Here is a 25,208-nt window from a genome sequence, read left to right on the forward strand (position 1 = left end):
GAGAGCAGGACTTTCATATGATGAAAGACTGGATCAACAAGGCTTATATTCGTTGGAATTTAGAAGATTGAGGGGGGATCTGATTGAAACGTATAAAATTCTAAAGGGATTGGACAGGCTAGATGCAGGAAGATTGTTCCCGATGTTGGGGAAGTCCAGAATGAGGGGTCACAGTTCGAGGATAAAGGGGAAGCCTTTTAGGACCGAGATTAGGAAAAACTTCTTCACACGGAGAGTGGTGAATCTGTGGAATTCTCTGCCACAGGAAACAGTTGAGGCCAGTTCATTGGCTATATTTAAGAGGGAGTTGGATATGACCCTTGTGGCTAAAGGGATCGGGGGGTATGGAGGGAAGGCTGGTACATGGTTCTGAGTTGGATGATCAGCCATGATCATACTGAATGGCGGTGCAGGCTCAAAGGGCCGAATGGCCTACTCCTGCACCTATTTTCTATGTTTCTATGTTTCTATAAACTTAAGGTGAAAGAGGGAAGGTTTAAAAGAGATTTATGAGGCAAGTTTTTTTGTACCTGGGGAGTGGTAGGTACCTGGAATGCAAGCCATAGGTGATGGTGAAGGTAAATGTGATAACAATTTTCAAGAGACTATTAGGAAAATGCAGAAACTAGAAGGGAATGCATGGATGTGCCAAGTGTTGGGGTCAGTTATATTGGCATAATTGTCAGAGCAGACAAGAGGGATGGATGATCCTGTACTGTGTAGCTGGAAGAAAAACTCACAGTTTAAAATAACTGTGGCCACAGAAAATGAAGAACCAGTCAATGTGCATAATCGGAGAACCAGCCAGTGATGTGAGAAAGCAGGAAAGAAGAGCAGTGGAGTTGTGATGAAGAGACAGACGTGCAACAGGGTGGGAGGAGGGAGAGGGTGTGAATGTTGGACTGAGGTGGGGAGAATGTTCTGGCTGGCTTTTTTTGGCCCTGATTCATTCATTCATTCATTCATTCATTCTCTTCCCCCCCCTCCCTCCCCCACACCCCATCACCAACATATTCCCTCCCCTCTCCTCCTCCCCACCCTTCTCACAATCCCCTCCCCTCACCCATCCTTTTCCCTCCTGTCCCACACCCTTCTCACCATCCTCTCCCATGTCTGCCCCCTTCCTTTCTCCTCTCTAACACCCCCTTTCTGCTTCTGCACCCCTTCCTCTCCCCGTCGACCCCTCTCACTACCTTCCACCCCCACAGTTGGCCCACTGGCCATTTCCTTTAACCGGACGCCCTCACTGGATGAGATCCAGGTCCGGAACCCTCTGGTGAGGCCGGGAGGGTTCTATGCACCGCCGAACTGCCAGGCCCGTCACCGGACAGCTGTGATTGTTCCACACCGACACAGGGAGCCTCACCTTCGGCACTTCCTCTACTACCTGCACCCCTTCCTGCAGCGGCAGCAGCTACAGTACGGGCTCTACGTCATCCACCAGGTGGGACTGACTCCCCCCCTCCACCCAGCTCCCCTCTCCCTCCCCCTTACCCAGCTCCCCTCCCCTCCCCCACCTAACTCCCCTCCCCCTCCACCCAGCTCCCCCCTCCCTCCCCCACCCAACTCCCCTCTGCTCCCCCACCCAGCTCCCCTCTCCCTCCCCTACCCAACTCCCCTCTGCTCCCCCACCCAACTCCCCTCTCCCCTCCCCACCATACCCATCCCTCCCCCACCCAGCTCCCCTCTCCCTCCCCCACCCAACTCCCCTCTGCTCCCCCACCTAGCTCCTCTTTCCCTCCCCCACCCAGCTCCTCTCCCCTCCCCACCATACCCATCCCTCCCCCACCCAACTCCTCTACCCTCCCCCACCCAACTCCCCTCCCCCTTACCCAGCTCCCCTCTGCTCCCCCACCCAGCTCCCCTCTCCCCTCCCCACCATACCCATCCCTTCCCCACCCAACTCCCCTCCCCTCCCCCACCTAACTCCCCTCCCCCTCCCCCACCCAACTCCCCTCTCCCCTCCCAGCTCCTCTCCCCTCCCCACCATACCCACCCCTTCCCCACCCAACTCCTCTCCCCTCCCCCACCCAACTCCCCTCCCCTCCCCCTCACCCAGCTCCCCTCTCCCTCCCCTCCCCCACCCAGCTCCCCTCTCCTCCCCCACCCAACTCCCCTCTCCCTCCCCCACCCAACTCCCCTCTCCCTCCCCCACCCAACTCCCTTCTCCCTCCCCCACCCAACTCCCTTCTCCCTCCCCCACCCAACTCCCTTCTCCTCCCCCACCCAACTCCCCTCTCCCTCCCCCACCCAACTCCCCTCTCCTCCCCCACCCAACTCCCCTCTCCTCCCCCACCAACTCCTCTCCCCTCCCCCACCAACTCCTCTCTCCCTCCCTCACCCAACTCCTCTCTCCCCCCACCCAACTCCCCTTTCCCCTCCCCAACTCCCCTTTCCCCTTCCCCACCCCACCTCCTCTCCCCCACCGCACCCAGCTCTTCTCTCCCCCCCACCCAACTCCTCTCTCTCCTCCCCACCATACTCATCCCTTCCCCACCCACCCTCCAACCCTCCTTAACACTCCCACCCCACCCAGCTCGTCTCCACCACCCCAGCCAACTCCTCTCTCCCTCTCCCACCCAACTCCTCTCCCCTCCCCACCATAACCATCCCTTCCCCACCCACCCTCCAACCCTCCTAATCACTCCCCACCCCTCCAATCTGTACAGAATGGGTTCTGTGTTATCCACCAGGTGGGACTGTCCTCTCCCTCCCCATCCCTATACAAACCCCACTCCTCCCTGCCAATCCCTCACACCACAATACCTCCACCCTCTTCCACTCTACCTCCACTCTCATCTGCAACCGTTCCCCACACACACCCTATAAAGACAGACACAAGAGAGATGACACACCCTACCCAGGAAGTGCAGGAGGACCTCAGGGGGTCAAGCAGCACCTGGGCAGGGAAATGATCTGTTGTCACTTTGGGTCGAGACCCTTCATCAGGACATTCAATGTCATCCCTCATCACTCCCTAAACATTCTCACCCTCCACACCCCCCCAACCCTTCTAACACCCACTCCTCCTCTATAACCCTCCCCACTTTTCCACTCACATACCTCTCCCCACCTTTCAGCCTTCCCCGCACTCTCCAAACATTCACCACTCCTCCTCAGCCCTGCAATCCTCCTCATTCTGTCCTACTCCTCCCCAGCCTTCAACCACCCCACCCCCTAAACCTTGCCACAACCACCAAACCTCCAACCCTTTTAATCACTCACCAAACTTCCACACACCCTCCAACCACCAGCTCCCTACACTTTCCTACCTGTTCACCGCTTTCTCTCAGCTACAACCTCTCACATCCAACCTTTCTCCACGCCCACCCACAACTCTGTTCCCTACCTCCACCATGACGAATCCGATGTCCACCCCTCCCGAACCCACCCCCTGACATCACCCTCCCCTGTGACAGGATTCTGATGCTAATAACATTCCAATTCCTCTCCCTACCTACCACAACCTCTAACAGCTATATAGGTCTCCTGTCCCTGTGTACTAGATGGGAAAGGGGCTGAATGACCTCCTCCTGTCCCCGTGTTCCAGGTGGATGACAACCTAAACAACCTTCTCCTGTAGCCATGTAGCAGAATCTAGAGGGGCTGAATGACCAACTCGCTGGTCCAGTCCAGTATCTCCAGTTTGGATAATGTGTTCCCCATCGCTCTCCCGCTGCCCAGGCTGGGAACGAGACCTTCAACCGTGCCAAGCTGCTGAATGTGGGCGTGAAGGAAGCGATGAAGGATGAGGACTGGGACTGCCTCTTCCTCCACGACGTGGATCTCATCCCAGAGAACGACCACAACATTTACACCTGCGACCCTGATCACCCGAAGCATGTCTCCATTGCCATGAACAAGTTCGGCTACCAGTGAGTAACACACATTGTTAACGCAGCAGTCCCACACACTCGGGCTCACATATACTGAAATTAATATTAAAGGAACGTTCCCTGATATCCCAGCACCCGTGTGTGTACAGATATAAAATCTTAACCAGGGCGTTAGTTCAATGCTATAGGTATTTCATATAAGAGCAGGCTGTTCTGCTTTCAGCTTGTTTGGATTTGAGATAAGAGCCTTTATTTTTCAACTTAGAAATGTGGTGTCAGCCAATCAGGAAGGTAGAATTGGGAGAAGGTTTTAGAGAACCCGGGGCAGAGAGGATTGGCGGGAGCTGGGTGAAGAAGATGGAAGATACCGTCCCTGTTGCACAAGGTGCTTTGTGCAGATGAATGGCTTTGAGGAGGAAGGGCCAATACTCCCATTGGAGAGCCCGTTTGTTCAAGATGGATTTCAAATGACCTTCAAAAGGTGGTGTGTGTTTTCATACAGACCAAGGGTCCAGCACGTGAGTTACAGACAAGTTCAAGATTTGAGCTTCACCGTGCACTGTTTAGGTATAATGGACCCTTTTGTTTTTTTCTTTCTTTCCTTTAATAACTGTTTGCTTAAGTCAGCATTCTTAAATATACTCCTGATTAATTGTATGCAGTGTACATTTTGTTATTTTTTGCAACAGGCGATTGTCGGCAGCAGTAAATCACACAGCATTCACACAGACCAGGGTTTGGGTGGGAAAGGCATCCCAGCCTCAAGGATTGGATTGGACTAAAGTTGTATACACTGTAGACATATGAAGCCTGAGAAAGGTGGGTTTCTCACTGCAGAATCTAGTGGCTGTTAGCAAGGGGCTAACGAACTGCATTTCCAGAATTGCCCACTAAAAGGGGTTTTATATATATGCACAACAGTCAACAGGATGAGTTGCAATGTAAAAAACAGACAAAATCGAAAAGGGAGAATACTGAAGGTGGTTCTATTTGAATGCATGCACTATGTGGAATAAGATAGGTGAACTTGTGACACAGTTGCAGATTGGTAGGGGTGATGTTGTAGGAATCACTGGATCATGACTGAAAGATGATTATAGCTGGGAGCTTAATGTCCAAGGATACACATTGTATTGAAAGGACAGGCAAGAAGGCAGAGGGCGCGGTGTTGCTCTGTTGGTTAAAAATGAAATCAAGTCATTAGAGAGTGGTGACATAGGGTCAGAAGGTGTTGAATCTTTGTGGATAGAGCTAAGGAACTACAAGGGTTAAAAAGACCCTGATGAGAGTTGGATACAGACTCCCAAACAGTAGTAAGGATGTGGTCGACAAATTACAATGGAAGATAGAAAATGCATGCCAAAAGGGTAATGTTACAATAGTCATGGGGGATTTCAATATGCTGGTAGATTGGGAAAATCAGTTTGGTGCTGAATTCCAGAAGGGGGAATTTCTGGAGTGTCTACAAGATGGCTTTTTAGAGCTGCTCATGGTGTGGTGCAGTGAATCATAATTGATTTGAAATCAATATGATTTCTGAATGTGAAAATAAACTAGACAATAATATTAAAGAGGACACCAAGAATTTCTTCAGACACATAAAGTGTAAATAAGAGGCGAGAGCAGATTTTGGACTGCTGAAAAACTATGCTGGATAGCTAGTAATGGGGGAACGACAAAATGGCAGACAAACTGAGTAAGTATTTTGCATCAAACAACAGGAATTCTGCAGATGCTGGAAATTCAAGCAACACACATCAAAGTTGCTGGTGAACGCAGCAGGCCAGGCAACATCTCTAGGAGGAGGTACAGTCGACGTTTCAGTCCGAAACCCTTCATCAGGACTAACTGAAGGAAGAGTTAGTACGGGATTTGAAAGTGGGAGGGGGAGGGGGAGATCCAAAATGATAGGAGAAGACAGGAGGGGGAGGGATGGATCCAAGAGCTGGACAGGTGATTGGCAAAGGGGATATGAGAGGATCATGGGACAGGAGGTCCGGGGAGAAAGACAGGGAGGGGGGAAACCAGAGGATGGGCAAGGGGTATAGTCAGAGGGACAGAGGGAGAAAAAGGAGAGTGAGAGAAAGAATGTGTGTATAAAAAAAACGATGGGGTACGAAGGGGAGGAACAACACTTTATATTCCGTCTGGGTAGCCTCCAACCTGATGGCATGAACATTGACTTCTCTAATTTCTGCTAATGCCCCAAGTCCCCCTCGTACCCCATCCGTTATTTATTTTTATTCACACATTCTTTCTCTCACTCTCCTTTTTCTCCCTCTGTCCCTCTCACTATACCCCTTGCCCATCCTCTGGTTCCCCCCACCCCCCCCCCGTCTTTCTCCCTGGACCTCCTGTCCCATGATCCTCTCATATCCCCTTTGCCAATCACCTGTCCAGCTCGTGGCTCCATCCCTCCCCCTCCTGTCTTCTCCTATCATTTTGGATCTCCCCCTCCCCCTCCCACTTTCAAATCTCTTACTAACTCTTCCTTCAGTTAGTCCTGACGAAGGGTCTCGGCCTGAAACGTCAACTGTACCTCCTCCTAGAGATGCTGCCTGGCCTGCTGCGTTCACCAGCAACTTTGATGTGTGTTGCAAGTATTTTGCATCAGTCTTTACTGTGAAAGACACCAGCAGTATGGTGGAAGTTCCAAGTGTCAAGGACCCTAAAGTGTGTGAAGTTACCATTACTAGGAAGAAGGTTCTTAAGAAGCTGAAAGGTCTGAAGGTGGATAAGTCACCAGGATCAGATGGTGTACACCCAAGGGTCTGAAAGAGGTAGCTGAGGTGATCATGGAGATGTTAGTAATGATCTTTCAAGAATTACTAGATTCTGGATTGGTTCCGGAAGACTGGAAAATTGCCAATGTCGCTCCACTCTTCAAGAAGGGGGAGATTGCAGAAGAAAGGAAAGTAGGCTAGTTAGTCTGACCTCAGTGGTTGGGAAGATGTTGGATGACAAACAAGGGAAAATCTGCAGATGCTGGAAATCCAAGTAAAACACACAAAATGCTGGAGGAACAGAGGCCAGGCAGCCCCTATGGGGTGGAAATGTCAACACTACTTTTTTCCCATAGATGCTGCCTGGCCTGCTGAGTTCCTCCAGCATTTTGTGTTGGGAAGATGTTGGAGTTGATAATCCCGGATGAGGTCTCGGGGTGCTTGGAGGTATGCAACAACACCGGCCGTAGTCAGCATGGTTTCCTCAACGGAAAACCTTGCCTGACAAATCTGTTGGAATTCTTTGAAGAAACAACAAAGGAGAATTAGTGGATATTGTACACTTGGATTTTCAGGTGGCCTTTGACAAGGTGCCACATCTAAGGCTGCTTAGCCCAGGGTATTACAGGAAAGATTCTAGCATGGATAAAGCAGTGGCTAATTGGCAGGAGGAAAGAGTGGGAATGAAGGGAGCCTTTTCTGGTTGGCTGCCAGTGACTAGTGGTGTTCCATGGGGGTCTGTATTGGGATCGATACTTTTTACTCTACATGTCAATGATTTGAATGATGGAATTGATGCCTTTGTTGCAAAGTTTGTAAACAATATAAAGGTAGGTGGAAGGGCAGGTAATTTTGGGGAAGTAGAGAGGCTACAGCAGGACTTAGATGAGGTAAATGGGCAAAGAAATGACGGATAAAATACAGTGTCGGGAAATATATGGTCATGCACTTTCGTAGAAGAAATGAAAAGGCTGACTATTTTCTAATTGGAGAGAAATACAAAAGACTGAGACACAAAAGGACTTGGGAGTCCTTGTGCAGGATTCCCAAAAGGTTAATTTGCAGGTTGAGCCTGTGGTGAGGAAGGCAAATGCAATGTTAGCATTCATTTCAAGAGGACTAGAATAGAAACACAAGGATGTAATGATGAATCTTTATAAAGCACTGGTGAGGCCTCACTTGAAGTGTTGTGAACAGTTTTCAGCCTCTTATCTTAGAAAGGATGTGCTGAAACTGGAGAGGGTTCAACGGAGGTTCACAAAAATGATTCCAGGATCGAATGGCTTGTCATACGAAGAGCATTTGATCGCTCTGGGCCTGTATTAGAATTCAGAAGAGTCAAGGGTGACCCCATTGAAACCTATCAAATGGTGAAATGGCCTGGATATTTGGATATGGAGAGGATGTTTCCTATGGTGGGACAGTCTAAGACCAGAGGACCCAGTATCAGAATAGAGGGGTGTCCAGTTAGAACAGAGATGAAGAGGAATTTCTTTTGTCGGAGAGAGGTGAATCTGTGGGATTCTTTGCCACAGGCAGCTGTGGAGGCCAAGCCTTATTGAATATTTAAGACTGAAGTTGATCGATTCTTGACTGGTCAGCACATGGAGGGTTACAGGGAGAAGGCAGGAGACTGGGGCTGAGGGGAAAATTGAATCATCCATGTTCAGCCATTTGTGTAGAGCAGACTCGAAGTGCCAAATGGTCTTAAACACAGAGACACACTCACACCCTCTCACATATATGTATACACACATACTTAGATATATACACACACACACTCACGCACACACACTTGCACATACAGTACACACACGCAACACACAGATAAGTTTCTAAGCTATATTGACTGTTCTGTTGTATATCTTTCTGTATATACTATTTATTACAAATCTATAATTTGCACATTGCACAATCAGATGGAGACGTAACATAAAGATTTTTACTCCTCGTGTATGTGAAGGATGTCAGAAATAAAGTCAATTTAATTCAAATACACATTACACACAAATGCACGCACATAGTTACATGCATGCACAGAAATCACTATTAAAGGAACATTTCCTCTGACACCATTATAGATACCAAATTCTGATCCCGTTACAATCTGACGTAACTTTTCCTGGAAGAGTTTTGAGAAGATTACCAATCTGTTGTTATTAAATTTCCAGACTGCCGTACAAGACATACTTTGGAGGTGTATCTGCCGTGACACCTGAGCAGTACCTACGAATGAATGGATTCCCCAATGAGTACTGGGGCTGGGGGGGTGAAGATGATGATATCGCTACCAGGTAACCCTGAATGAGCCCTGTACCCCCGTCACTGTGCTGCAGAATGCGTGTTCTATATAAAAAAACACTCACCAAGGACCTGGATTAGATCCCAGCTTGTAACCCACTCCAAGGGATCTGTTAAAAACTCCTGATCTGTTTAAAACAAACCCTGAACTCCTGGATTAGATCCCAGCCTATAAACCACTCCTAGGGATCTGTTAAAAATCCCATTCTATAGATAACCCCCCTGAACCCCTGGATTAGATCCCAGCTTGTAACCCGCTACTGGGAATCTGTTGAAAACTCCTGATCTGTTATAAACCCCATTTGAAATTTAACTCCCCCCCCGAACCCCCGGATTAGATCCTAGCCTGTATTGCTCTCCTGGGGATTGTTATTCTATATATAAACTCCCTGAAGACCTGGGTTAGATCTCTGTAACCAACTCCAGGCATCTATTGTTCCTGTGTATAAAATCTAAACCAATTAATTTGGTCTGAGACAATAACTCAGACCTGGATATCAGTGTGGGTAATTCCATGTGCAGAGATTGTGAGAAAGTGAAAGGAGGAGAGACTGGGAAAGAGTGATTGAGAGGGAATGTTGGTAAAGAAGAGAGAGGGAGAGCGAGTCACTGAGCCCTCTTTGATTTTCCTTGTCAATTGTACCTGATGTTCTCCGTCTTGCCTGATGTATCACTCATTTTCCATTCTCTCTCCCAATCCCACACTATTCTACATCTTCCTGTCACTTTTCTGTCCAGGAACACCGGCAATTTAAGGTGAGTGCAACACTGTCCCTCAGTAACCCCTCTCCCCGAGCCCTGTGTCACTGACTGTATCCCCACTGACAATCCAGCTCCCTCAGTAACCCCTCTCCCCGAGCCCTGTGTCACTGACTGTATCCCCACTGACAATCCAGCTCCCTCAGTAACCCCTCTCCCTGAGCCCTGTGCCACTGACTGTATCCCCACTGACAATCCAGCTCCCTCAGTAACCCCTCTCCCCGAACCCTGTGCCACTGACTGTATCCCCACTGACAATCCAACTCCCTCAGTAACCACTCTCCCCGAGCCCTGTGTCACTGACTGTATCCCCACTGACAATCCAACTCCCTCAGTAACCCCTCTCCCTGAGCCCTGTGCCACTGACTGTATCCCCACTGACAATCCAGCTCCCTCTGTAACCCCTCTTCCCGAGCCCTGTGTCACTGACTGTATCCCCACTGACAATCCAGCTCCCTCTGTAACCCCTCTCCCCGAGCCCTGTGTCACTGACTGTATCCCCACTGACAATCCAGCTCCCTCATTAACCCCTCTCCCCGAGTCCTGTGTCACTGACTGTATCCCCACTGACAATCCAGCTCCCTCAGTAACCCCTCTCCCTGAGCCCTGTGTCACTGACTGTATCCCCACTGACAATCCAGCTCCCTCTGTAACCCCTCTCCCCGAGCCCTGTGTCACTGACTGTATCCCCACTGACAATCCAGCTCCCTCATTAACCCCTCTCCCCGAGTCCTGTGCCACTGACTGTATCCCCACTGACAATCCAGCTCCCTCAGTAACCCCTCTTCCCCAGAGCCCTGTGTCGCTGACTGTATCCCCAATGACAATCCAACTCCCTCAGTAACCCAAGCAACACACACAACATGCTGGAGGAACTCAGCAAGCCAGGAGGCATTTAGGAAAAGATTACAGTTGACATGTCAGGCCAAAACCTTTCAGCAGGACCCTGTGTCACTGACTGTATCCCCACTGACAATCCAACTCCCTCAGTAACCCTTCTCCCCGAACCCTGTGTCACTCACAGTATCCTCCATTGACATTAATCCAGCTCCCTCACACTACCCCTCAGTAACCCCTCTCCCCCAGCTCCTGTGTTACTGACTGTATCCCAGTTGTTTTTTCCTTCCTCATTCTCAGTAAGCTGTTTGCCCCCAGTATCACGTGTTACTGACTATCCCCATGAATGTTAATATGATTCTCTCACACTGTCGCTTGTTAGTCTTAGTGTTGTGACCTCTTGTTGTTAATATTTAATGATTTATTACTATCTCCTTTTGCCATGCTGGCCTCTTTCTTACCTGACTATTTTCCCCTCTCCCCTCCCCCTTTTTCCTCTCTGCATACCACCTCTCGGTACGCATGTCTCTGTTTTATGTGTTGCACCCTTTTTGGCCCCCACTGTCTGTCTCCCTCTTGCTCCCGGCCTCCTTCTGTCTCTCGTTCTCTCTGCGTCTTCTCGGTTTGACTCTTTCTACCTCTCACTTCTGCCTTGCTCTTTATCTTCACCTCTCCCTGCCTCTCTTTCTCTGCCCCTCCTTGCCTTTCTCCCTCTCTCTACACTCTCTCTCTGCAACTGTCATGAATCTCTTGCTGTTGTTTTTGTTTCACTTTGTCTTTCTTTGATACAGCACTCTTTTTCTTCCTCTTTGTCTACCTCTCTCATTTTCTCCCTATCTCTGCCTGTCTCTGCCACTCTCTATCTGGTCTATTTACATCTCTCTCTCCCTTCTCCCTTTGCTTCTCTAACTGGTCTCTCTCAATCCATCTCCCTCCTGCACCTTGTCTCTGTCACTCACTATATGGTCTTTCTCCATTCATCTCCCTCCTGCTCCCAGTCTCTGCCACTCTCTCCTCTCTCTCTCCATCTCTCTCTTTTCTCCACTCTCCTCTTCTCTATCTCTCTTTGTCTCCCCTTATCTTCTCTGTCTCTATCTCCTCTCTCCCTCCCTCCCCATAAGTCCCAGTGCCTGTTTCACATCCTCTGCATTTGTTCCACAGGTTGCAGCTGGCCGGTATGAGCATCTCCCGCCCTTCCCTCTCTCTGGGGCGCTACAAAATGATCAAACACAACTTGGACCAAGGAAATGAGCAGAACCCACGGAGGTGTGTGTTGGGACTAGGGAACAGGGAGGACGTGGAGGGGAGGTTTATGTGTGTAGCAAGGCAGGTGGCCTTTGTGACTGGATCAGTCCTGGGGCATTAGGCGGACCTTTGGGAATGTGTTCTTCTCCAGTGGATGTGGCCTGCGCTGGGGTGGGTACAGCTGCGGTAGTGGGGAGTGTTCAGCATTTTAATCACCCACTGACATGCTCTGTTTCCCTCCCTCCCTCTCCCTTATCTGTCACATTTCTTCTATTTTTCTATCTGCTTTCTCTCGCTCATTTCTGGTTTGTATTCCATCTACCTTTGTTCCTCTTGTTCCCTTCTTCTGTCACACTCTCATTCCATCTCTATATCCCTCTCCCTTTCTCTCCTTTATTTCATTTCACTGCTTCTCTCACCTTCCCTCTATCCTCCCTCTCATTCTCTGTCATTCTATCTATCTTTTCTCCCCTCCCTCACTCTCAATTACCCCTTCACTCCCCTCTGTCTTCCCACTCCTCCTTCTCTCTCCCTCCCTTTCCGCTGTCTCTGGTTCTCCCTTGCCCAACCCCCTCAATAGGTTTGACCTACTACTCCGCACCCGCCGGTCCTGGACACAGGATGGGATGAACTCTCTGGTCTATACTACCCTTGCTCGCCAGCACCTTCCTTTGTTCACCAACGTGACCGTGGACATCGGCCCAGCTCCTCGGCAGCAGCGAGCGACTCCCACGCCCCCCTCACTTGCAGGGGGTTCTCTGTCAGAGAGGTCGAGGGGAGTGTGACTTACCCCTGCCACCTTCAACAGTCTTGCTGTATGTTTATACTGGAGTCGGGTGAACTCGTGGACACAGTGGTTTGCGGGGTGTGTCTGGCTGGGCCATGCTCAGAGTATCGGTTTGGTGGGATAGGGCTGTGGGTCAGTCAGATCTTCAGCAGCCATCACTTGCCCCACCACAGCATCTCTCTCCCCACTCCTGCTGTCCCAGCCAGAGCCGGTTAGGGGGCACAGCCTTACGGTGTTGTCGTGGGAATCGCTGTCTGTGTTGTTGGATACAGTGGGGAGCAGGTCATCACCTTGTGTATGTGTGAGTGGTCATGAGTGCACTGGAGTGTGTCTGACCACCTGTTTGCAGGTCTTGCATCACTACCTGTGTGTGTGAGAGCCTGTCTTTTTAATTCCGTGTGTGTGTGTTTATATCTGGGTGTGTATGTACACGTGTGAGAAACTGTATCCATGTGGGTATGCCTGTGGCTGTGTGCAGCTGTATGTCTGTGTGTATCCAAACTTTGTCCCTGAAGACGTGTGGAATGCAAGTCTGTCATCTTTGATAATGTACTTTAAATCTCTGTTTTAATTTTTTAGTGAAAATCTATAAATGGAGATAAATAGTTTAATTTTTGTACAACTTCCTGGTCTCTGTCTTTCAAATTTTGAGCGAAACTGCCGTTACACTGTACCAACAATACACTCCTGGGACAGGGATAGACAGAGTGAAGCTCCCTCCATACTGTCCCATCACACACTCCCAGGGAATGGGTCAGACACAGAGTGAAGCGCCCTCTACACTGTCCCATCACACACTCCCAGAGCACAGGTTAGACACAGAGTGAGGTTCCCTCTACACTGTCCCATCACACACTCCCAGGACACAGGTCAGACACAGAGTGAAACTCCCTCTACACTCTCCCATCACACACTCCCAGGACACGGGTCAGACACAGAGTAAAGTTGCCTCTACACTGTCCCATCACACACTCCCAGGACACGGGTCAGACACAGAGTGAAGCTGCCTCTACACTGTCCCATCACACACTCCCAGGACACGCAGGAAGGGTGATGTAGTCTTGAAGGAATGAACTATGGCCTGTCAGTGGACGGGAGCATGAGAAGAAGAGGCAGCTTCACACAGGTCCATGATGGAGGATTCGAACAGCAGCGCTTTGTGGCAGTTTTCAGAGTTTGAACTGTGGCCAATCAGTGAACAGGATTCATTAGAAAGGGTGAATAAAAATAAGGTAAGGGCAATCAGAGAGGCCATTGTGGACACGATTGAAGGTGTGCTGCCTCGCAGGTGCCAGGGTCAGGCTTATATTGGATCAACCCACAGCATTCTGAAGGGGGAGGGTGAGGAGATCCTGAGGAGAGATTCTAGGGAGCTAGGTAGAAAGCTGAAAAGCAGGACCACCAGGGAGATAATCTCTGGATTACTGCTTGTGCCCCACGCCAGTGAGGGTGAGGAGGAGCATTTGGCAGATAAATGCATAGCTGAGGGGCCAGGGTTCAGATCTCTGGATCATTGGGATCTCCTGTGGAAGGTATCAGCGGCTCATGGTTGAGCCCACTAAGGGATCAGCTATCAACCAGAATAGAGCTTAAGGTAAAAGAAACCTTCGGGCCAGTGATCACAATATGATTGAATCATGCTGAAATTTGAGAGGGGGGAAGCTAAAGTCAGAGGTATCAGTGTTATAGTGGAGTAAAGGGAATTACAGAGGCACGAGAGAGGAGCTGGCCAAAGTTGATTGAAAAGGGACACTAGCAGGACAACAGGAGAGCAGCGATGGCTGGGATTTCTGGGAGCAATTCAGAGGCGCAGAATATATACATTCCAAAGAGGAAATATTATAAAGCCAGGATGATACAACTGACTGACGAGATGTCAAAGCCAACACGAAAGCCAAAGGGGGCATATAATAGGGCAAAAACTAGTGAGAGGTTAGAGGTTTGGGAAATTTTTTAAAAGCACCAGAAGGCAACTAAAACAGTCATATAAAGAAGGAAAAAATGGAATGCGAAGGTAAGCTAGCTAATCATGTTAAAGAGTATACCAAAATTTTCTTCAGATAGTGAGAAAATTCAAAATCTGAGATGCAAACGAACTTGGGAGTCCTTTTGCACGATTACCTAAAGGTTAATTTGCAGGTAGAATTGGTGGTGAGAAAGGCAAATGCAATGTTAGCATTCATTTTGAGAGGACTAGAAAATAAAAGCAAAGATATAATGTTGAGGCTTCATGAGGCACTGGTATGGCCTCACTTGGGAGTATTATGAGCAGTTTTGGGTCCCTCGTCTAATAAGGGATGTGCTGACATTAAGAGGTTCATGAGAATGATTCAGGGAATGAAAGGGTTACCATATGGGGACTGATTGATAGCTTTGGGCCTGTACTCACTGGAATTCCATCCTATTGTTTCCATTCGTCTTCCTCCCTCCCTTCAGTGACATTTGCAATTTTCCTGTCTTCTGGTATCAATAGATTCTTGAAAGATCATTACTAATGCCTCTACAATCTCTTCAGCCACGTCTTTCAGAACCCTGGTGTGTACACCATCTGGTCCAGGTGATTTATGTACCTTTAGAACTTTTAGTTTCCCAAGCACCTTCAAGCTTGGTAATGGTATGTTTGCTCACTTCTACCTCAACACTCTCAAACCTCCAGCATAGTGCTAGTGTCTTCCACAGTGAAGATGGATGCAAAATACTTACTTAGTTCATTGTCCTTCCTTTGTTCCCTATTGCTACACCTCCAGCTCTGTCTCATGCATCATTAACCTCCTCATTTACCCTTCTTTATGTTAGATATCCACAATTTCCCTCTCACCATGGCACTGCTTTCCATAAGGCCATAAGATATAGGAGCAGAATTAGGTCATTTGGCCCGTTGAACCTATTCTGCCCACTGATCCATTTCCCTCTCAGCGCTAAACTCTTGCCTTCTCACCATATCCCTTCATGCCCTGACTAATCAAGAATCTATCAATGTTTGCATTAAATATACCCACCACTCTCTGGCTAAGGAAATTCCTCCTCATCTTCAGTCAGAATGAGCTTCCTTCTATTCTGAGGCCATGCCCTCCGGTCCTAGACTTCCCCACCATAGGAAACATCCTCTCTGTATCTACTCTATCAAGGCCTTTTCACTTTTGACAGTCTTTCAGTGAGTGTAGTTGCTATTACCAAGGAGAAGGGGCTTAGTAATAGCAATAGAGATGATGGAATAGTGAAGCAGAATCGATGGGCCAAGTGGTCTAATTCTGCTCTGATGTCTTATGGACATGGGTGTAGATGCATCTGGAAAGTGGGGCCAGGGTCTACGGGAGAGTGAATGGGACCTCGATACATGGACAGGCAAAGATGAGCAGCAGGGAGGAGCATCTGAGCCAAACATCACTGATCCAGCGTCCTATTGCATTCCTTCTTTCTCCTGAGAGCAGGTAGTGAGGGGAGGGGATAGTGGGAGTATGTTAGAAAGAAAGGATTAACGAGAGCAAGAATGGGTCTTCTACAGCCAAAGGTAGGGGAAATTATAATAAAAACCTAGTTGTGAAGTTAAACAAATACTTGGTGTCTGTCTTTGCAGAAGACACAAGAATCTAGCAGAAATCCTAGAGAACCAAATATCTTTGGAAGGTAAAGATGAAATACGAAAATAAGCTAGCCAATTATATTAAAGAGATATCAGAAGTTTCTTCAGATACACAAAGTGTAAAAGAGTCAAGAGTGGATATCAGAACGCCAGAAAACATTGCTGGGGAAGTAGTAATGGGGGACAAGTAGTAATGGAAGATGAATAAGTATTTTGCATCAGCCTTCACTATGGAAGACACCAGCTGTCTGATGGAAGTTCCAGGTGTTGGGGGCCATGAAGTGTGTTGTTTCCATTACTAGGGAGAAGGTTCTTGGGAAACTGAAAGGTCCTATGGTGGATAGGTCACCTGAACCAGATGGAGTACACCCCAGAATTTTGAAAGAGGTGGCTGAAGAGATTGTGTAGTAATTAATTAGTAATGATCTTTCAAGAATCACTAAATTTTGGAATAGTTCTGGAAGATTGGAAAATTGCAAATATCACTCCACTCTTCAAGAAGGGAGAGAGGCAGAAGAAAGGAAATTATAGGCCAGTTAGTCTGATCTCAGGAGTTGGGAAGATGGAGTCGATTGTTAAGGATGTGGTTTTGCAGTATTTGGAGGCACATGATAAAATAGACTGTAGTCAAGATGGTTTCCTCAAGGGAAAATCTTGCCATAAAAATCTGTTAGAATTCTTTGAAGAAACAACAAGCAGGGTAGACAAAGGAGAATCTGCTGTTGTTGTATGCTTGGATTTTCAGAAGGCCTACGGTAAGGTGCCATACATGAGGCTACTTAACAAACTATGAGCCTGTGGTATAATAGGAAAGATTCTAGCATGGATAAAGTAGTGGCTGATTGGCAGGAGGCAAAGAGTGGGAATAAAGGGAGCTTTTTCTGTTTGGCTGCCGGTGACTAGTGGTGTTCCACAAGGATTGATTGGGACTGATTCTTTCTACGTTATATGTCAGTGATTTGGATGATGGAATTGCTGGCTTTGTTGTGAAATTTGCAGATGATACAAAGATAGGTGGAGGGGCAGGTAGTTTTGAGAATGTAGAGAGGCTACTGAAGGACTTAGGAGAATGGGTAAAGAATTGACTGATGGAATACAGTGTTGGGAAGTGTATGGTTATTCATTTTATTAGATGAAATGAAAAGGTTGACTATTTTCTAAATGGAGAGAAAATTCAAAAATCTGAATCACAAAGGGACTTGGGAGTCCTTGTGCAGGATTCCCAAAAGGTTAATTTGCAGGTTGAATCTGTGGTGAGGAATGCAAATGCCATGTTAGCATTCATTTCAAGAGGGCTAGAATATAAAAGCAAGGATGTAATATTGAAACTTTGTAAAGCACTGGTGAGGCCTCACTTGGAGTGTTGTGAGCAGCTTTAGGTCCCTTATCTTGGAAAGGATGTGCTGAGACTGGAGAGAGTGCAAAGGAGGTTCATGAAAATGATTGAATGGCTTGTCATGTGAAGAGAATTTGATGGCTCTGGGCCTGTATTCACTGGAATTCAGAAGAATGAGGACTTCATTACAACCTGTCAAATGGTGAAAGATGTTCGTAAAGTGGATGTAGAGAGGATGTTTCCTATGGAGGGAGAGACTAAAACCAGAGGACACAGCCTCAAGATAGAGGAGTGGCCTTTTAGAACAGAGATGAGGAGGAATTTCTTTAGCCAGAGAGTGGTGAATCTGTGAAATTCATTGTCACAGGCAGTTGTGGAGGCAATGTATGTTTAAGGCAGAGGCTAATAGATTGTTGATTGGTTAGGGCATGAAGGGATACAGGAGGGAAGACAAGATTGTGGCTGAGAAGAAAAATGGATTAGCCATGATGAAATGGAGCAGACTCAATGGGCGTAATGGCTTAATTCTTTATGATGGCACTTGGCTCAATTTCTGCATTAACTGTGGCTCTGGATTCTTGGTACAGTCACCTATGCCAAACAGGTCAAAGGGTAGAGACCAGACTGAGAGTGGTCCACCAGTCCTCCAGGTTCAGTAGTTCAGCTCAGGGTTAACAACAGGGCAAAAAGAATTGTTATGGAAACAGCAATGAAATGGAGGCCCTGCAATGCTGCTGAAGCATGATATAGGCAGTAAGGAAATGGCCCTGGATTTGGCCATTCTCATCTAGGCTGGCAGAGGCTCCATCCTGACCTGCCAGTTCCATTTGGAGCTGGGCATTGGCTGGAAACTTCAGAGACCCGACACCTTCACTGCAGACGAGGTGTCAGTGAGGCTGCGGGACGTCACCTCTGTGATGAGAGCAGCTATGGGGCATTGTCAACACTGAAATGTAAGTGACCTGTGGGAGGTAGCAATGGCGCAGCTCGGTGCTGCTTTCTTCCAGCCCCAGAGACTCAGGTTTAATCCTGACCTCAGGGGCTGTCTGGTTTGAGTTTGCACCTTCTCCTTGGGAGCCTGCAGGTTTTTCCTGGGTGCTCAGGTTTCCTCGCACATCTCAAAGATGTGCAGGTGCTGGAATAATTGTCCCAGTCTGTAGATGGGTGTCAGAATAAATTGAAAGAATAGGTTGTAGGGAGATTAGTGGGGGAATGGGATAACTCAGGGCGAGAGTGAGTCAAGTCACTGATCAGAAAACTACCTGCATTCTGTGTGTGTGAGAGGAGGAGAAGGAAAAAAGGAACTACAAATCCCAGTAGTCTCCTGGTTGCGATTGCGCAGCGACTGACAACAAGAACACGAGGAAATCCGCGAATGCTGGAAATTGAAGCAACACACACAAAGGTTGCTGGTGAACGCAGCAGGCCAGGCAGCATCTCCAGGAAGAGGTACAGTCAACGTTTTGGGGCGAGACCCTTCGCCAGGACTAACGGAAAGAAGAGATAGTAAGAGATTTGTAAGTGGGAGGGAGAGGGGGAGATCCAAAATGATAGAAGAAGACAGGAGGGGGACGGATGGAGCCAAGAGCTGGACAGTTGATTGGCAAAAGGGATACGAGGCTGGAGAAGGGGGAGTATCACAGGACGGGAGGTCTGAGGAGAAAGAAAGGGAAAGGGAGAGGGAGGGAGCCCAGAGGATAGTCAAGGAGTTATAGTGAGAGGGACAGAGGGAGAAAAAATAAATAATAATAATAAATAAATTAGGGATGGGGTAAGAAGGGGAGGAAGGGCATTAACGGAAGTTTGAGAAGTCAATGTTCATGCCATCAGGTTGGAGTGTAGACGGAATATAAGGTGTTTTTCCTCCAACCTGAGTGTGGCTTCATCTTTACAGTAGAGGAGGCCGTGGATAGACATGTCGGAATGGGATGTGGAATTAAAATGTGTGGCCACTGGGAGATCCTGCTTTCTCTGGCGGACAGAGCGTAGGTGTTTAGCGAAGCGGTATCCCAGCCTGACAACTAGCCGGGGGTGGGGGGGCTACCCTGCGTGTGCGCTTTTCTTAAACGAGAAAATCTGCAGTGTTGGAAATCCGTGCAACGCGCACAGAATGCTGGAGCAACTCAGCTGGCCATGCAGGCTGAAACCTTTCGGCAGGCTTTTCCTTACATGCTGCCCGGCCTGCTGAGTTCCTCCAGCATTTTGTGTGCGTTGCTTGCGCTTTTCGGATCCTTCTGCGCCGGCCCGGCTCGGCCCCCCTTGCGTGGAGCCGCCGGCCCCGGCGCAGGCGCCTACGATCAACCGGCGGAAAGTGGGGAGCTGGTCGCGCGTGCGCACGGCTGGGTCCTCCAGCGCGTTCGGAGGACTCAGCCGGCAAACGCTCAGCTGCCTCTGCGCCGGTCCTCCAAGTGTGGACATGCGCAGTTGGCGTGGAGGTGGGGAGCTTGAAGGTAAGTAAATGTGGGTTGGTATTGAAGTTGTTTTGTCCCGTTTGCCACCCCCTGGCTGTGGTCAGCGCTGCGGGGGAAAGGTGTGGGGGTGGTGTTGGGGAGGCGGAGGGGTGAGAGTGAACAGGCTCACTGTTTCCTGGAGTGGGGTATGTACAGGACAGATAACGGGGGTCTCCCCGGGGTACGTTTTTGACACAAATGCAGGAGGGCGCAGGTTTAAGGTGAGAAGACTCAATATCTAAGTTTTTGTATCACCAGATACCACGTAGTGATATCCAGAACTCTCTACTGGAATCAGATTTATTGTCACTGACTTACACGGAGTGACTTTTTTTTGGCGGCGGCAAAAGTGAAAGTCAAAAATTCAAGGTAAAATTTATTATCACAGTACATAACCGTCACCACATACAGCCCTGAGACTCATTTTCCTGCGGGCATACACAACAAATCTATAGATTATATATCCCAGTGTCAGACACCAGCTCAGTGTAACCTCCTCCATTTCAGCCCTCTGCCTTTGGCAGTGAATTTGCCTTCTGTACGGTCTTGCTAACCTGCAGAGGGTCCTCAATGAGGGAATTCCCAGTCTGCTCCCAGACCTCGCTGTTCCTCAGCTCACCTTCCTCAGAAAGAAGTGATCTCCCTGTTCCTGTTCCCAATACCTACCAGATCCCAATTCCCAGAGGTAAACTGTATTTCTCCAGTCAGCCAGCATTATGTATAGAAGGATAGAGAAGGGTGACCCAGTGGGTGTGATGTATCTGGACCTTGAGTCGACTTTTGATAAAGTGCCACACAAGAGATGAAGAAACTGTGGGTGCAGACTGGGAATTGGGTAACAGATAGGAGACAGCGGGAGTACAGGTGATTGTGCTGGGAGGTATTACCAGTGGATACCACAGGGATTGAGACTCTGGCTGTTCACTACATCGCAGATTGGACGAGGTGATCATGTCATATCTGGAGACCAGAGCTGAAGGCAATGAGGGGTGTGTGGAGGATGAAGAGAGGCTTCAGGGGTGGGTGGGCAGGAGCAGATGTAAACTCAGTGTAAGAAAGTGGAAAACTAAGATTGAGACAGTGAAGGACAGGATGATGTTGGTAATGGGGGGTGCTGGGACACCAGTCGCTGGACATTACCTTGCAGGGAACAGAAACTTCAGGAGGAAAATGGTCCCATGACCTTCATCGTGAGAGAGTTCCGATCCAAAGCAGAGACACCTCATTCAATTATCCCGGGCCCTGGGGAAACCACGCCTGGAATATTGTGGACAGGTCTGGGCCCCCCCCCCCCCTGTGGGAGGATCTACATGTGATATGGGGAGTGCAGTGAAGGTTCCCGGGAGAGGGGTGTGGGGTTTGTCCCATGAGAGATGGAGCAGACCAGGACTATCCTCTCTGGAGTTTAGAAAAACGAGAGTTGATCTTGCTGAAATGTCCAGACTCCTTACAGGGCTTGGCAGGGAGGGTATTTCCCCTGGCCGGGTTCTCTAGAACCAGGTGTCATTGGCTCCAAATAATGATTTGGCCATTCAGGGTAGATGGGCAGAAGTCCTTGGAATGATCTCTCCGTGAGAGCTGAGATAGCTGTGTTGTTGGATATTGATGTGAGCAGGGGGAGTGCAGGAAGAGGGGCTGAGGGTGTACTATGTCAGATCGATTGCGACAGTGCGCTGAGTGAGCATGTGGCCAATCAATTGCGCGGGGAACCAGTTGGGCCTACGTGCAGGAGACGCTCTCTTTTGGGCACGGGCGTTCGAGTGTATCTGTTTTTGGTGTCGGGGCCCAATTCGTATCTCCGACAAGTTCCATCACTGACACAATTCAGTAAAAACATTGAATTGTGCTACTCTGTTGTTCTGCTCCACCCAAACGTATCAGTGACTGGGGCAGCAGGAACAAGGAGGAAGTGTTGCACACCTTTTTTGAGCTGAGAGCTCACGTTGAGCCGTCCAGCAGACTAAAGCATTGTAGCTGAAACTTTAAATGCCACAGGCTGGACCTGAATCCAATCCACAGTACCCCATCTTTCCTGACAGACAGCAGCAGGGGTTTATTTTCCAAACATTGAAGTACAATTGGGAGAGCAGACAGGAAGCCAGTCGAGCATCTGCTTTGCCCTGGGTGGCAATGAACTTCAGGAGAGGCAAGTGAAGAGTGTTCCATCACACTCCTAACCTGTGGATGGGGGAAAGGCCTTGGGGTGTCAGGGGTGGGTCACACTGGTTCAGGTGAGGGCAGTTATTCTGCCAGAGGCTCGAGGTTTGGTTGTCACCAGAGTACTGCCTTGTGCCTTCTTCATCCATGAAGGGACTTCCCTACCTTTACTTCCCCCCCCCCAGTTAATCCCTGACCTGCCTATTTAGTTGCTAATAAGATGCTCCCTACCTTTTCTAAAATCTTACAATTTGTAATCTTTGCACCAGGACACCCCCACCTCCCACTTCTAGATAGAATATCTACCTCTCTTAGAAGTTGGGAGATAGCTATTCTATTCCCCCTAAAAACTGTTAAAACTGTTATTCATTAAAATATCAACTATGTCTGCCAGCAATTGAGAGGGTCCAGAGAAGTTCACAAGAATATTCCAGAATGAAAGCATTAACACTTGAGGAGCATTTGATGTCTCTGGCCTGTACTCACGGGAATTGAATTGCATTGAGCTGACTTTGTTTCTTACATCCTTCATATACGTTTAGAGTAAAGATCTTTATGTTATGTTCCCATCTAAATGTGCAGTTTATAACACAGGACGACCTTCTATAATCCGGCACCATTGGGACCTGAGGAGTGCCGGATTAGTGAAAATGCCGAATTACAGATGGATCACATTAAGCAATAGCTAACCACCTTATCATACCTTTAAAATATCAAAGGATTCAAAGTTTCATTTAATGTCAGAGAAATATATACAATACACATCCTGAAAAGCTTTTTCTTCAGAACCATCTACGAAAACAGAGGAATGCCCCAAAGAATGAACAACAGTTAAATGTTAGAACCCCTAAATCCGCCCCCACCAGTTCCCTTTCCTCCCGTGTGTAAGCAACACTCTCCCCTCCCCACCGGCAAAAAGCTTAGTGCACCCATTACCAGCATTCGTGTGAGCTAAGCGATAGCAAAGACACAGAATTGCAGTTATCCCAAAGACCACATTGCACTCGCAGTTACTGAGGCCCTCGTTAGTTTCTTTTCCTCCGCTTAGTAATATGCTTAAATTCACGGGGTTACTACGTCTGATCTGAGGTCATAGGCAGAAGAGAACGGAGCGCCAGCCGGGCGACGCCGGAGGGCCGTGCGCGACTTCCGGCAGGCGGGTGAAAAGGCGGACCGGCCCAGCGTGCGCCAGCTCCCCCGCTTCTGGCGGGTGAGACGGGTGGGTGCCAGGCGGCCGCGCCTCACACAAATGATATTAATAAATGCAGGAAAACAAGCAGGAATCGCCTGTCTGTGCTTACAAGAGCGCACCAACACGTGAACAGATCTAGTGCAACCAAAACAATGCGCAGCAGGTTGGTACGGTGGCCCGGAAAATTTGAAATTACTGTTGCGCGGAAAATTTGAAATCAGTGCGGATTTTCGAAGGAACTGGATTACAGATAGTCAGATTAGTGAAGGTCGACCTGTAATTTATAATAAATAGTATGTACAACTGGATAGTCAATACAACATAGAAATACAATTGTATGAGCAATTGCATTCCTGGTGGAAGGAGCTGTCCCAGAGCCTGTTGGTTCTGGCTTTTATGCTGCGGTACCGTTTCCTGGATGGTAGCAGCTGGAACAGTTTGTGGTTGGGGTGACTCGGGACCCCAATGATCCTTTGGGCTCTTTTTACGCACCTGTCACTGTAAATATCATGAATAGTGAGAAGTTCACATCTACAAATGTGCTGGGCTGTCCACACCACTCTCTGCAGAGTCCTGCGATTGACGGAAGTACGGTTCCCATATCAGGCAGTGATGGTCTCAACTGTGCCCCTATAGAAAGTGCTTAGAATTTGGGGGCCTATACCAAACTTCGTCAACTGGTTGAGGTGAAAGAGGTGGTGTTGTGCTTTTTTCACCACACAGTATATACAGTCTATGTGAGATGTTTGGTGATGTGGATGAATAACGGAGAATCTCGTTGAAACATATTAAATATCGAAAGGCCTAGATCAAGTGGATGAGAGGATGTTTATTTTAGTACAGAGTCTAGCACCAAAGGGCACAGTCTCGGAATAGAAGGATGTCCCTTTTAGAACCGAGATCAGGAATTTCTTTAGCCAGAGAGTGGTGACTCTGTGGAATTTATTGCCATAAATGACTGCGGAGGTGAATAAGTTCTTGATTAATAAGGTCATCAAAGTTTACAGGGAGAAGGCAGGAGAATGGGGTTGCGAGGGAAAATAAATCAGCTGTGATGAAATGGCAGAGAGAGCAGACGCAATGGGCTGAACTCTGCTCCCATGTTTTATGGACTACTGGGCAACTAAAACCTCTCTCATTAACTACATCATCACTGGAGTGTGAACTGCCCTCAATAACAGACATACAGAGCTGTGAGAGTGGGTAACACGACAGTAGGAGCGTGCAGGTCCATGAACAGGAAAGGAAGCAGGGCAAGGGCAGGGTATATGAGGACCTTCGGGCGGGACTGGCTGGTGAGTAGGGAGCGCGTACACAAGAGCGCCCTGGAACAGGAATTGGTTAATTGTCACGTGCTGAGATACAGTGAAAAGCTTCTCTTGCCTCATGTTCATACTGATCAAATTAAAGATTCAAAGTACATTTATTATCAAAATATATGTATAGAATACAACTCTGGGATGCATTCTCCCCAGGCAACTATGAAACAACGGAACACCACGGAACCCATTCAAACAAAATGTCAAACACCCAAAGTGCGAAAAAAGAACAGATTGTGCAAATGGCAAAGAGCGAGCAGACAACAGATATTGAATTGAATTGACTTTATTTCTTACATCCTTCACATACATGAGGAGTAAAAATCTTTACGTTACGTCTCCATCTAAATGTGCAATGTGCAATCATAGTAATTTAAAATAAATAGAACGGTCAATGTAATATAGAAGTACACAAATCAGCGAGAGTTCATCAGTCTGATGTCCTGGTGGAAGAAGCTGTCCCGGAGCCTGTTGGTCCTGGCTTTTATGCTGCGGTACCGTTTCCCGGATGGTAGCAACTGGAATAGATTGTGGTTGGGATGGCTTGGGTCCCCAATGATCCTTCGGGCCCTGTTTCTCAGACCTCTCTTTGTAAATGTTCTGAATCATGGGAAGTTCACATCTACAGATGTGCTGGGCTGTCCGCACCACTCTCTGCAGAGTCCTGTGATTGAGGGAAGTAC

The 25,208-nt window shown here is 48.3% G+C and overlaps 2 protein-coding genes across 6 annotated transcripts in view; both read left to right on the forward strand.

Moving 5' to 3' along the window:
* Positions 1 to 13,488, forward strand: part of LOC134341277 (beta-1,4-galactosyltransferase 3-like) — a 32,339-nt gene extending 18,851 nt beyond the window's left edge. Inside the window, exons 3-8 of one of the 2 annotated variants that reach the window (XM_063039144.1) lie at positions 1,209 to 1,444; positions 3,685 to 3,875; positions 8,731 to 8,853; positions 9,599 to 9,616; positions 11,618 to 11,722; positions 12,282 to 13,488. In XM_063039144.1, coding sequence (XP_062895214.1) covers positions 1,209 to 1,444; positions 3,685 to 3,875; positions 8,731 to 8,853; positions 9,599 to 9,616; positions 11,618 to 11,722; positions 12,282 to 12,486 — 878 coding nt within the window. In that variant the 3' untranslated portion in view covers positions 12,487 to 13,488. The remainder of the gene's footprint in view (positions 1 to 1,208; positions 1,445 to 3,684; positions 3,876 to 8,730; positions 8,854 to 9,598; positions 9,617 to 11,617; positions 11,723 to 12,281) is intronic. The other variant, XM_063039145.1, reaches the window with a different exon arrangement.
* A 5,269-nt stretch (positions 13,489 to 18,757) lies between these two features.
* The window catches only part of ppox (protoporphyrinogen oxidase), a 40,437-nt gene continuing 33,986 nt past the window's right edge, over positions 18,758 to 25,208 (forward strand). For 2 of the 4 annotated variants that reach the window (XR_010016741.1, XM_063039148.1), the window contains exons 1-2: positions 19,821 to 19,857; positions 20,116 to 20,226. The gene's annotated coding sequence lies outside the window, so the exon portion shown is untranslated. Of the gene's footprint in view, positions 18,857 to 19,820; positions 19,858 to 20,115; positions 20,227 to 25,208 lie in introns of those variants that run through there. The other 2 variants (XM_063039149.1, XM_063039151.1) reach the window with 2 other exon arrangements.

This window comes from Mobula hypostoma (assembly GCF_963921235.1).
Source record: "Mobula hypostoma chromosome 13 unlocalized genomic scaffold, sMobHyp1.1 SUPER_13_unloc_1, whole genome shotgun sequence".
Lineage (NCBI taxonomy): Eukaryota > Metazoa > Chordata > Chondrichthyes > Myliobatiformes > Myliobatidae > Mobula > Mobula hypostoma.